Below are 12188 nucleotides of genomic sequence, written 5' to 3'. Positions count from 1 at the left end.
AAAAGAACAAAAACAAGCAAAGCAAAGTAAAAAACAAAACAAAAACAAAAACAAGGAAAGGCCTAGAAGACAATCTACCACCACCACCCCTCAAAAAAACCACTACAGAGGTGTTTTCTTCTAATATTGTCAGCATTGCCCTCTGAGGAAAGATCTCATTACTACTCACCCTACCAATACAATTAAAGGAATGACCATTGGTTATATGATGCCAACACTACAGGACACTTCATTGACTCCCATAGGCATCAGCTCTATGATTGGGTTATAGACAGTGGAAAGCTAGTGATTTTAGATAGTAATCAAGTACTCTAATAAGATAACATCAGCTAGGTGGTTGCATACACCTGTAATCCTAGCTAGAGAGCTTAATAATCAATTACAGACTGAGTTCAAGGTCAGTCTGGGCTCAAGAAACTTTGTTTCAAAAAAAAAGATATGCATGTGAAAAGGCTCTGATATGCATGTAGAAAGGCTCTGATATAAGAAAATGAATGAGCCCTGAGTCTAACTGATTAAGTGCACACACACCCACTCTTCAAACTTCAACAATACATACAATCTAGCTGGGGGTTATCTTAATAAAATCGCACAATGTTGAAATACTATTTTATAAAAGTTAAAGCCACAATAAACCTGTACTTCATAGTAAGCTGTTTTAAAATTGTGGGTTTGCTATTATAAAGGCCACTGTGCCATTGTAAAGTCCAGTTTCTGCAAAGGCAACTCAGATTAAGTAACCTATACTTCTGTTGAACCAGCAAGGCAAAGGAGTAGCAACACGCTAGGAGAACTGAGAGCTGCTGAGGCACTATGGTGGGTACTGCCACAGAGCAGGGTAGAATAGCAGACTGTGCCTGGAGAGCTACCAAGGCATCAGCTTCTCCACAGTGAAAAACTGAAACCCAGGCCCATTTATGGGACAAGCCACAAAGCATATGGCAAAATTATCACTACATCCAGCTCAAGCCATAAAGATTACACGAGTGGACTCTCTAGGCCTAGAATAAGAGAACAACACTTCGTATGAGTGTTTGGTATTTATTTACTCTGTCAATAAATGTCTGCTTTGCTCAGCAATAGTCGTGGGCTGATATTTTAAATGATTAACTACTTACACAGGGATCCCTAAGACTTAGTAATGGTATAGCCACAATGACTTATGTATATAGAAGCTTTGCTGCTGAAACAATCAGTGACATTTCCTAAAATTTAAGTTCTATCATTATGCAACAGTCAACTGCTTTTACTTCTACAAAACTGAGTCAAATAGGATCAGCTCAAGAGAACCACAGAAGTACAGGACCTAAGCCAGAGACCATGTAGGAAAGAGGAAACTTTAGGAAGGGAAATACGAACCTGTCAGAATTAGTTCTCCAGAGAAAGGAGGCAAGAGCAGCCAGATGGAGCAGTATGGGTAATGAAAGGAGGAAAGGAAAGAGCAGGGCGCATGGCTAAGGCTGAATCAATGTGTTCAAGAGGCCTGAAAGAAAACTACCAAGTGCCCTAAGCAGTCTCATAGAGCCTGAAATGCATGCTTATCTTCTGGAAATGTGGCTTAGATTTATTTACTCCACTAAGCGTCATCCAACCTGAGTCTTTACAGTCATCTGTTGGGAGTTTAACATGTTCTAGACAATTTGAAGAAACAATCACAACATTTCCTTTTCTTTTCCAAGGGTTACTGTCTACATTCCTGCCTATCACACAGATACACATATTGCTCTGATGCGGACCTATCTATCAAAGTACCTATTAGTATTCTATATTCCATGAGAAATAATATAAATCACTCCTTCATAATTAAACTCACTAGAATCATATACATTAATTAAAAACAAATCATTGGGGTAGAAGAAGAACAATTTCTTCATCTTCAACCATTCAATTTCTAACATCCACAACCATCTCCAGTCCAAAGGGATCTGATGCCATCTGCTAGCCTGAGGACGCCAGGCACATAAGAGGTAGAAAGACACACATGTAGGTTAAGACCCTCATGTTACATACAAGCAAATCTTGTTAGTTTGGTTTTGGTTTATTGAGACAGGGTTTCTCTGTGTAGCCCTGGCTGCCCTGAAATTCACTCTGTAGACCAGGCTGGGCTCAAACTTGTTGAGATCTGCCTGTCTGCCTCTGCCTCCTGAGAGCTAGGATTAAACACAAAGGACACCACCGTCAAACCATAAACAATGAACTATGGATGCAGATGGTGCTAAGAGGTCAGACTTCAAAGCACTCACCTATATAAGCAGTCCATATAGTCGGCGCCCTTGCTGTATTCTTCCCAGTACCTATGATACATAACAAGCACTTGTTCTTCAGACTCCAGAACTCTCTAAACAGAAAAAATATTTTTGCTTTGAAAGTACTAATCATTTTCATTACAACGAAATTATAAAATATATAGAATCAAACTTCTAAAAATAGCACAAATCAAGCATTATCACCCACATTTATAAATTATATTTTAATTATATTTAGTACAAATGAAACTGGGGAAAAAAACGTGAGCCTTAGAATAGAGTGACTATCCAAAGATTTCTCCAAAATAAAAGAAAAAATGATTGAAGCTTGAGCACATGGATATAAAACAAGCAAATTCATGGATTTTTTTCATAGATTTTATTTAAAGATTTATTTATTTTATGTACGTGAGTAAACTGTAGCTGTGAACTACAATTGTGTAGCCTTAATGTGCTTGTGAATTGTGAGCCATAATGTGGTTGTTGGGAATAGAATTTTAGGACCTCTGCTCACTCCTGTTCAGTTGGACCTCTGCTGGCTCTGGCCAGCCCCGCTTGCTGTGATCAACTCTGCTCGTTCAGTCCCTATTCTGTCTGGCCTAAAGATTTATTCACTATTATACATAAGTTCACTGTCGCTGACTTCAAATGCACCAGAAGAGTGTGTCAGATCTCATTATGGGTGGTTGTGAGCCACCATGTGGTTGCTGGGATTTGAACTCAGGACCTTGGGAGGAGCAGTTAGTGCTCTTATCCACTGAGCCATCTTTCCAGCCCCATAGAAATTATTTTTAAAACTGTTGTTGCTCAGATTGGCCTGTAACTTGCAATGCTGTTCCCCTGTGCTGGGGTTGCAGGTGTGCAGTGACAACTTAGCTTGGGCATTGCTTGGGGGTCATCCTAGTACTCATGTGAGGTAAGAGGCCACCAGCTGAATGAGTCTTCAGCTCGTAAGATAATGGGACGTTTTAAGCAACACTGAACCAGGACACTCTTTGTAGCCTAGGATCACCTTGCACTCAGTAATCTTCCTACCTCAGCCTCCCCAGTATGGGAGCCATAAGCATCTTCAATTCTATTTCTCAAAGAATTCAAGGTGGGCATGGTGGCATGCCCGCATGTCTCTTTAGTCCAGATCTGTGATTTCTAGGCTACTTAGGGCTACAAAGCGAGACCCTATCTCTCAAAATATACAAAACAAACAAGCAAAAACCCTACATAGCCTCAACAGCGCACTCCAGCCCCCCTCAGAGCTGAGGAGGTAGGGCTGATTGCGAACTCCAGGCTAGCCAGTTAAGCTACTTAGCAGTTTGACAGATCTTGGATAACATGATATTTTGTCTCAAAAAACAAAAACAACTATAGCCTAACTTAACAAATGGTAACATTAATGTCTTATGTGGTTATTAATATATAAAGCAAAGTTCAATGGCTTATCATACTTCACCCAAAGTAAAATATTAAAACCACTGAAACAATTTTAAAGTACTTGCTATCAAAACCTCTGCCATGAGTTGATACATGCACATACTCAAACACTAAAGAGTGTATGCAACGGACAATAAAAATGCACTAAAAGCAGTATATTCCTCTTCCACATTGTTCAGCCTTCTGGGTCAATAGGGTATCTCTTCCTAGTTAAGGCAGAGGCTGACCATTATGATCTGATGGTTGCCACCAACACCAAGGTAGAGTGAAAGATTCCTCCCAGTCAGATGATCTTTAAGGACCATAAAGGGGACACAGCAGCTCACTTAAATGAGTGAGATCTGTGATGATGGCTCCATTATATAGCAGATATAAACCCTAAAGAACCAAACTGACTTGCAGTGTGAACAAAATAATGATGATTAATTCATATATCTTAAATATGGCTAGGAATTTAGGTCTGGGGCTGGTGAGATGACTCAGAGGTTAAGAGTACCGACTGATCTTCCAAAGGCCCTGAGTTCAAATCCCAGCAACCACATGGGGGCTCACAACCATCTGTAACAAAAATTTGATGCCGTCTTCTGGAGTGTCTGAAGACAGCTAGAGCATACACACAGATGATAAATAAATAAATAAATCTTTTTTTTTAAAAAAGGAAACTTAGGTCTGGTTAATTTTATGTGTATTTTTATTAGATATTTTCTTTATATACATTTTAAATGCTACCCCGAAAGTTCCCTATACCCTCCCCCTACCCTGCTTCCCTACCCACCCACTCCCACTTCTTGGCCCTGGCATTCCCCTGTACTGGAGCATATAAAGTTTGCAATACCAAGGGGCCTCTCGTCCCAGTGATGGCCAACTAGGCCATCTTCTGCTACATATGCAGCTAGAGACACGAGCTCTGTGGGTACTGGTTAGTTCATATTGTTGTTCCACCTATAGGGTTGCAGATCCCTTTAGCTCCTTGGGTGCTTTCTTTAGCTTGTCAATTAGGGGCCTTGTGTTCTATCTTATAGATGACTGTGAGCATCCACTTTTGTATTCGCCAGGCACTGTCATAGCTTCATACAAGTCACCTATAACAGGGTCCCTTCAGCAAAATCTTACCGACATATGCAACAGTGTCAGATTTTGGTGACTGATTATGGGATGGATGCCCGGGTGGGGCAGTCTCTGGATAGTCCATACTTTCATCTTAGCTCCAAACTTTGTCTCTGTAANTCCTTTCATGGGTATTTTGTTCCCTATTGTAAGGAGGAACGAAGTATCCGCCCGATGGTCTTCACTCTTCTTGATTTTCTTGTGTTTTACAAATTGTATCTTGTGTGTCCTATGTTTCTGGGCTTCTATCCACTTATCAGTGAGTGCATATCGGTTGAGTTCTTTTGTGATTGGGTTACCTTACTAAGGATGATATCCTCAAGATACATCCATTTGTACAAAAATTTCATAAAATCATTGTTTTTAATAGCTGAGTAGTACTCCATTGTGTAAATGACCACATTTTCTGTATCCATTCNTCTGTTGAGGGACATCTGGGTTCTTTCCAGCTTCTGGCTATTATAAATAAGGCTGCTATGAACATAGTGGAGCATGTGTTCTTAGTACCAGTTGGAACTTCTTATGGGTATATGCCCAGGAGAGGTTTTGCTGGATCTTCCGGTAGTATTATGTCCAATTTTCTGAGGAACCTCCAGACTGATTTCCACAGTGGTTGTACAAGTTTGCAATCCCACCAGCAGTAGAGAAGTGTTCCTCTTTCTCCATATCCTCGCCAGCATCTGCTGTCGTCTGAATTTTTGATCTTAGCCATTCTGACTGGTGTGAGGTGGAATTTCAAGGTTGTTTTGATTTGCATTTCCCTGATGATTAAGACTGTTGAACATTTTTTCAGGTGCTTCTCAGTCCTTCGGTATTCCTCAGTTGAGAATTCTTTATCTCTGTACCCCATTTTTTAAATGGGATTATTTGAATTACTGGAGTCCAACTTCTTGAGCTTTTGTATATATTGGATATTAGTCCCCTATCAGATTCAGGATTGGTAAAAATCCTTTCCCAATCTGTTGGTGACCTTTTTGTCTTATTAACAGGGTCTTTTGCGTACAGAAGCTTTACAATTTTATGAGGTTCCATTTGTCAATTCTTTCTTCCTTCTCTTTTCTTTTCTTTCTTTCTTTCTTTCTTTCTTTCTTTCTTTCTTTCTTTCCTTCCTTCCTTCCTTCCTTCCTTCCTTCCTTCCTTCCTTCCTTCCTTCCTTCTTTCTTTCTTATATGTAAGTACACTGTAGCTGTCCTCAGACACACCAGAAGAGGGTGTCAGATCTCATTTCGGGTGGTTGTGAGCCACCATGTGGTTGTGGGATTTGAACTCTGGACCTTTGGAAGAGCAGTCGGGTGCTCTTACCCACTGAGCCATCTCACCAGCCCCCCAGTTGTCAATTCTTGATCTTACAACATAAGCCATTGCTATTCTGTTTAGGAATTTTTCCCCTGTGCCCATATCTTCGAGGCTTTCCCCACTTTCTACTCTATTAATTTCAGTGTCTCTGGTCTTATATGGAGGTCTTTGATCCACTTAGACTTGAGCTTTGGACAAGGAGATAAGAATAGATCAATTCCCATTCTTCTACATGATAACAGCCAGTTGTGCCAGAACCATTTGCTGAAAATGCCATCTCTTTTTGACTGGATGGTTTTAGCTCCCTTGTCAAAGGTCAAGTAACCATAGGTGTGTGGATTCATTTCTGGGTCTACTCCATTGATCTACCAGTCTGTCAATGTACCAGTACCATGCAGTTTTTATCACAATTGCTCTATAGTACAGCTTAATGTCAGGCATGGAGGTTCTTTTAGTGTTGAGAATGGTTTTTGCTATCCTAGGTTTTTTATTATTGCAGATGAATTTGAAAATTGCCCTTTCTATCTCAGTGAAGAATTGAGTTGGAATTTTGATGCAGATTGCATTGAATATGTAGAATGCTTTTGGCAGGATAGAGATTTTTACTATATTAATCCTGCCAATCCATGAGCATGGGAGATCTTTCCATCTTCTGAAATCTTCTTCAATTTCTTTCTTCAGAGACTTGAAGTTCTTATCATACATATCCTTCACTTCCTTAGTTAGAGTCACAAGGTATTTTATATTATTTGTGACTATTGTGAAGGGTGTTGTTTCCCTAATTTCTTTCTCAGTCCGTTTATCCTTTGTGTAGAGTAAGGGCATTGATTTGTTTGAGTTAATTTTATATCCAGCTACTGCACTGAAGCTGTTTATCAGGATTAGGAGTTCTCTGGTGGAATTTTGGGGGTCACTTATATATACTATCATATCATCTGCAAATAGTGATATTTTAACTTCTTCCTTTCCAATTTGTATCCCCTTGATCGACTTTTGTTGTCAATTGCTCTGGCTAGGACTTCAAGTACTATATTGAATAGGTAGGGAGAAAGTGGGCAGCCTTGTCTAGTCCCTGAAGCTAAAGCTTCCAGTTTCTCTTCATTTAGTTTGACGTTAGCTACTGGTTTTCTGTATATTGCTTTTATTATGTTTAGGTATGGGCCTTGAATTCCTGATCTTTCTAAGACTTTTATCATGAATGGGCGTTGGATTTTGTCAAATGCTTTCTTAGCATCTAACGATATGATCATGTGGTTTTTTTGTCTTTGAGTTTGTTTATATAGTGGATTACATTGCTGGATTTCCGTATATTAAACCATCCCTGCATCCCTGGGATAAAGCCTACTTGGTCATGATGGATGATCTTTTTGATGTGTTCTTGGATTCGGTTTCCGAGGATTTTATTGAGTATTTTTGCATCGATACTCATAAGGGAAACTGGTCTGAAGTTCTCTTTCTTTGTTGTATCTTTGTGTGGTTTAGGTATCAGTAATTGTGGCTTCATAGAATGAATTGGGTAGAGTAGTTTCTGTTTCTATTTTGTGGAATAGTTTGAGAAGAGTTGGAATTAGGTCTTCTTTGAAGGTCTGATAGAATTCTGCACTAAACCCATCTCATCCTGGACTATTTTTGGTTGGGAGACTATTGATGACTGCTTATATTTCTTTAGGAAATGGGACTGTTTGGATCTGATCCTGATTCAACTTTGGTACCGGGTATCTGTCTAGGAAGTTGTTCATTTCATCCAGGTTTTCTAGTTTTGTTAAGTATATCCTTTTGTAGTAGGATCTGATGATGTTTTGGATTTCCCCAGGTTCTGTTGTTATGTCTTCTTTTTCATTCTTGATTTTGTTAATTAGGATACTGTCCCTGTGCCCTCTAGTTAGTCTGGCTAAGGGTTTATCTTGTTGATTTTCTTCAAAGAACCAGCTCCTGGTTGCTGATTCTTTGAATACTTATTTGTTTCCAGTTGATTTCAGCCCTGAGTTTGCTTATTTCCTGCCATCTACTCCTCTTGGCTGAATTTGCTTCCTTTCATTCTAGAGCTTCTAGGTAAGCTGTCAGGCTGCTAGTGTACACTCTCTCTAGTTTCTTTCGGAGGCACTCAGGGCTATGAGTTTTCCTCTTAGGACTGCCTTCATTGTGTCCCATACATTTGGGTATGTTGTGGCTTCATTTTCATTAAACTCTAAAAAGTCTTAAATTTCTTTATTTCATCCTTGACCAAGGAATCATTGAGTAGAGTGTTGTTCAGTTTCCACGTGAATGTTGGCTTTCTATTATTTATGTTGTTATCGAAGATCAACCTTAGTCCGTGGTGGTCAGATAGGATGCATGGGATAATTTCAATATTTTTGTATCTGTGGAGGCCTGTTTTGTGACTGATTATATGGTTAATTTTGGAGGAGGTACCATGTGGTGCTGAGAAGAAGGTATATCCTTTTGTTTTAGGATAAAATGCTCTGTAGATATCTATTAAATCCATTTATTTCATAACTTCTGTTAGTGTCCATGTGTCTCTGTTTAGTTTCTGTTTCCAGGATCTGTCCATTGGTGAGAGTGGGTTGCTGAATACTCTCACTATTATTGTGTGAGGTGCAATGTGTGCTTTGAGCTTTACTAAACATTTCCTTAATGAATATGGCTGCCCTTGAATTTGGGGCATATTCAGAATTGAAAGTTCATCTTGGTAGATTTTTACCTTTGATGAGTATGAAGTGCCCCTCCTTGACTTTTTTGATAACTTTGGGTTGAAAGTCGATTTTATTCGATATTAGAGTTGCTACTCCAGCTTGTTTCTTCAGACCATTTGCTTGGAAAATTGTTCTCCAGCCTTTCACTCTGAGGTAGTGTCTGTCTTTTTCCCTGAGATGGGTTTCCTGTAAGCAACAAAATGTTGGGTCCTGTTTATGTAGCCAGTCTATTAGTCTATGTCTTTTTATTGGGGAATTGAGTCCATTGATGTTAAGAGAAATTAAAGAAAAGTAATTTTTGCTTCCTGTTGCTTTGTTGTTAAAGTTGGGATTCTGTTTTTGCAGCTGTCTTCTTTTAGGTTTGTTGAAGGATTACTTTCTTGTTTGTTTCTAGGATGTAGTTTCCGTCCTTGTGCTGGTGTTTTCCTTTTATTATCCTTTGAAGGGATGTATTCATGGAAAGATATTTTGTGAATTTGCTTTTATCATGGAATACTTTGGTTTCTCCATCTATGGTAATTTAGAGTTTTGCTGGGTGTAGTAGCCCTGGCTGGCATTTGTGTTCTCTTAGGGTCTGTATAAAACATCTGTCCAGGATCTTCTGGCTTTCATAGTCTTTGGTGAGAAGCCTGGTGTAATTCTGATAGGCTTGCCTTTATATGTTACTTGACCTTTTTCCCTTACTGCTTTTAATATTCTATCTTTATTTAGTGCATTTGTTGTTCTGATTATTATGTGTAGGGAGGAATTTCTTTTCTGGTCCAGGTTATTTGGAGTTCTGTAGGCTTCCTGTATGTTAATGGGCATCTCTTTCTTTAGGTTTGGAAAGTGTTCTTCTATAATTTTGTTGAAGATATTTGCTGGCCCTTTAAGTTGAAAATCTTCATTCTCATCTACTCCTATTATCCGTAGGTTTGGTCTTCTCATTGTGTCCTGGATTTCCTGGATGTTTTGAGTTAGGATCTTTTTGCATTTTGCATTTTCTTTGATTGTTGTGCCNATGTTCTCTATGGAATCTTCTGCACCNNAGATTCTCTCTTCCATCTCTTGTATTCTGTTGCTGTTGCTCACATCTATGGTTCNANATTTCTTTCCTAGGGTTTCTATCTNCAGAGTTGTCTCACTTTGGGCTTTCTTTATTGTTTCTACTTCCCTTTTTAGGTCTTGTATGGTTTTGTTCAATTACATCACCTCTTTGGTTGTGTTTTCTTGTAATTCTTTAAGGACTCCTACCTCTTTAGCAGTGTTCTCCTGTATTTCTTTAAGTGGGTTATTAAAGTCTTTCTTGATGTTCTCTATCAGTATCATGAAATATAATTTTAAATCTGAGTCTTGCTATTCGGGTGTGTTGGGGTATCCAGGTCTTGCTGAGGTGGGAGTGATGGGTTCTGATGATGGTGTTTGGTCTTTGTTTCTGTTAGTAAGAATCTTACATTTGCCTTTCACCATCTGGTAATCTCTGGAGTTAGTTGTTATAGTTGTCTCTGGTTGGAGCTTGTTCCTCCTGTGATTCTGTTAACCTCTGTCAGCAGTCCTGGGCGTTCAGCTCTCTCCTGAGACTCAGTGGTAAGAGTACTCTCTGCAGGCAAGCTCTCTTCTTACAGGAAAGGTGCACAGATATCTGGCTTTCAGAACTGCCTCCTGGCTGAAGATGAAGGCCCGAAATAGGGCCTGTCCCAGAAGAAGTGTTGCTTTTGCAGTCTGCATGTTCACCTGAAGACTGGTCTCCAAGGGACACGGGACACAAGATGGGTCTCTCACCTGCTCTGGCGGTCAGAGCCCTCCCGGGCAGACACCTGTCCTCTGGTGGGGAAGATTCCCAGATGTCTGGAGCCCGAAATGGGGTCTGTCCCAGTAGCTGTGTCGCTTCTGCCTGTCCCAGGAACTGTGTCACTTCCGTAGTCTGCACTCTCACCTGGCAAAGTAGACTCTGAGGGATTCCGGACCCAAGATGGCTCCCTCACCTGACCTGAAAGAGCCCTCCCGGGTGGACACCTCTCCTCTGTTGGGAAAGGTGCCCTGATGTCTGGAGCCTGAAACAGGGTCTGTCCCAGAAGCTTTGTTGCTTCTGTCTTTTATGTGTATTTTAAAATAAGTATTTTATATGATAAAATTTAAAATTAAGAGGAAAAAAAAAAAACAAATTTGGTAGATGTTATCCACTGTAGATTAGTGATCTAGTCAAATAACTGCAGCTGTAAACATAAGCGTATCACAGCAATATTATCCCTTACCTTATACAAATGCCGAACGTGACTTTCCAAAAAAATCTTTGTTTCCGCATAAAGTCTTTCTCCAAGTGGTTCAGGATAGGCCACACATAAAGCATAGATATCTCTAGATAGATTATTAAGGTTCTCACAGTCAAAACATGATATTTATATTTGGCATTAAAAAAAGAAAACATCAAGCTGGGTGTTGTGGTACCCTAGAATCCTAGAACTTCTGCCTCTACCTTCCTAGTGCACTGGGAAGACCAAAGATGAAACAATAAACAGAAAATACAGGGCTATTTATGATGGAATCATGCATTTATACTTTAATTGAATAAAAAGAACGGGGTTGCAGAGACATTTGCTACTGAGTTCTTGAGTTCAGTTCCTAGCACCCACATGATAGCTCAAGGCTATCTCTAATTCAGCCTCCAGACACACTTTTCTGGTATCTATGGGCAAAACATATGCTATGTGCCACAAACACCTGTGTGTAAAATCACCTATAGGCTGTGCTACCTGTATTATAATAAACCTTTAGAAAGCTAAATTATCGGGGCTGGTGAGATTGCTCAGTGGGTAAGGGCACCCGACTGCTCTTCTGAAGGTCCGGAGTTCAAATCCCAGCAACCACATGGTGGCTCACAACCATCCCTAACGAAATCTGACTCCCTTTTCTGGAGTGTCTGAAGACAGCAACAGTGTACTTACATTAAATAAATAAATAATTAAAAAAAAAAGAAAGCTAAATTATCTACTTAAAAGAGTACAGTACGAGGGGACAACAGAGGGCTCAGCTGTTAACAAAATGTACTGCTCTTGCAGAGATTCAAAGTGCTATTTTCAACAATTACTTTGGGAAGCTCATAACTGATTTAAACTTCAGGGATCCAATACTTCAGCCTCAGAAAGTACTTATGCATTGTGTTCAAATCCACATATAATACACAATAATAAATCTTAAAGAACACAGTATATTGGACCTACTTACTATCAACAACTTAAAACTATAAAATATTAACCAATATTATAGAAAGCAGAGATATAAATATCCATCAGTTAAGAACTTTCCCCCCAGGCATGGTAGCGCACGCCTTTAATCCCAGAACCTGGGAGGCAGAGGCAGGTGGATTTCTGAGTTCGAGGCCAGCCTGGTCTATAGAGTGAGTTCCAGGACAGCCAGGGCTACACAGAGAAACCCTGTC

General features: G+C 39.7%; 1 protein-coding gene across 5 annotated transcripts in view; it reads right to left on the bottom strand.

Moving 5' to 3' along the window:
- Cul2 (cullin 2) overlaps window positions 1-12188 on the bottom strand; it is a 52377-nt gene that overhangs the window by 20326 nt on the left and 19863 nt on the right. For all 5 annotated transcript variants that reach the window (XM_021150184.2, XM_029472190.1, XM_021150183.2 and 2 more), the window contains 2 exons: window positions 11005-11107; window positions 2244-2338 (listed from right to left, as the gene is read on the bottom strand). In XM_021150184.2, coding sequence (XP_021005843.1) covers window positions 2244-2338; window positions 11005-11107 — 198 coding nt within the window. The remainder of the gene's footprint in view (window positions 1-2243; window positions 2339-11004; window positions 11108-12188) is intronic.

The sequence above is a fragment of the Mus caroli genome, chromosome 18, assembly GCF_900094665.2.
Source record: "Mus caroli chromosome 18, CAROLI_EIJ_v1.1, whole genome shotgun sequence".
Classification (NCBI taxonomy): domain Eukaryota; kingdom Metazoa; phylum Chordata; class Mammalia; order Rodentia; family Muridae; genus Mus; species Mus caroli.
This window is presented reverse-complemented; position numbering and strand designations above follow the sequence as displayed.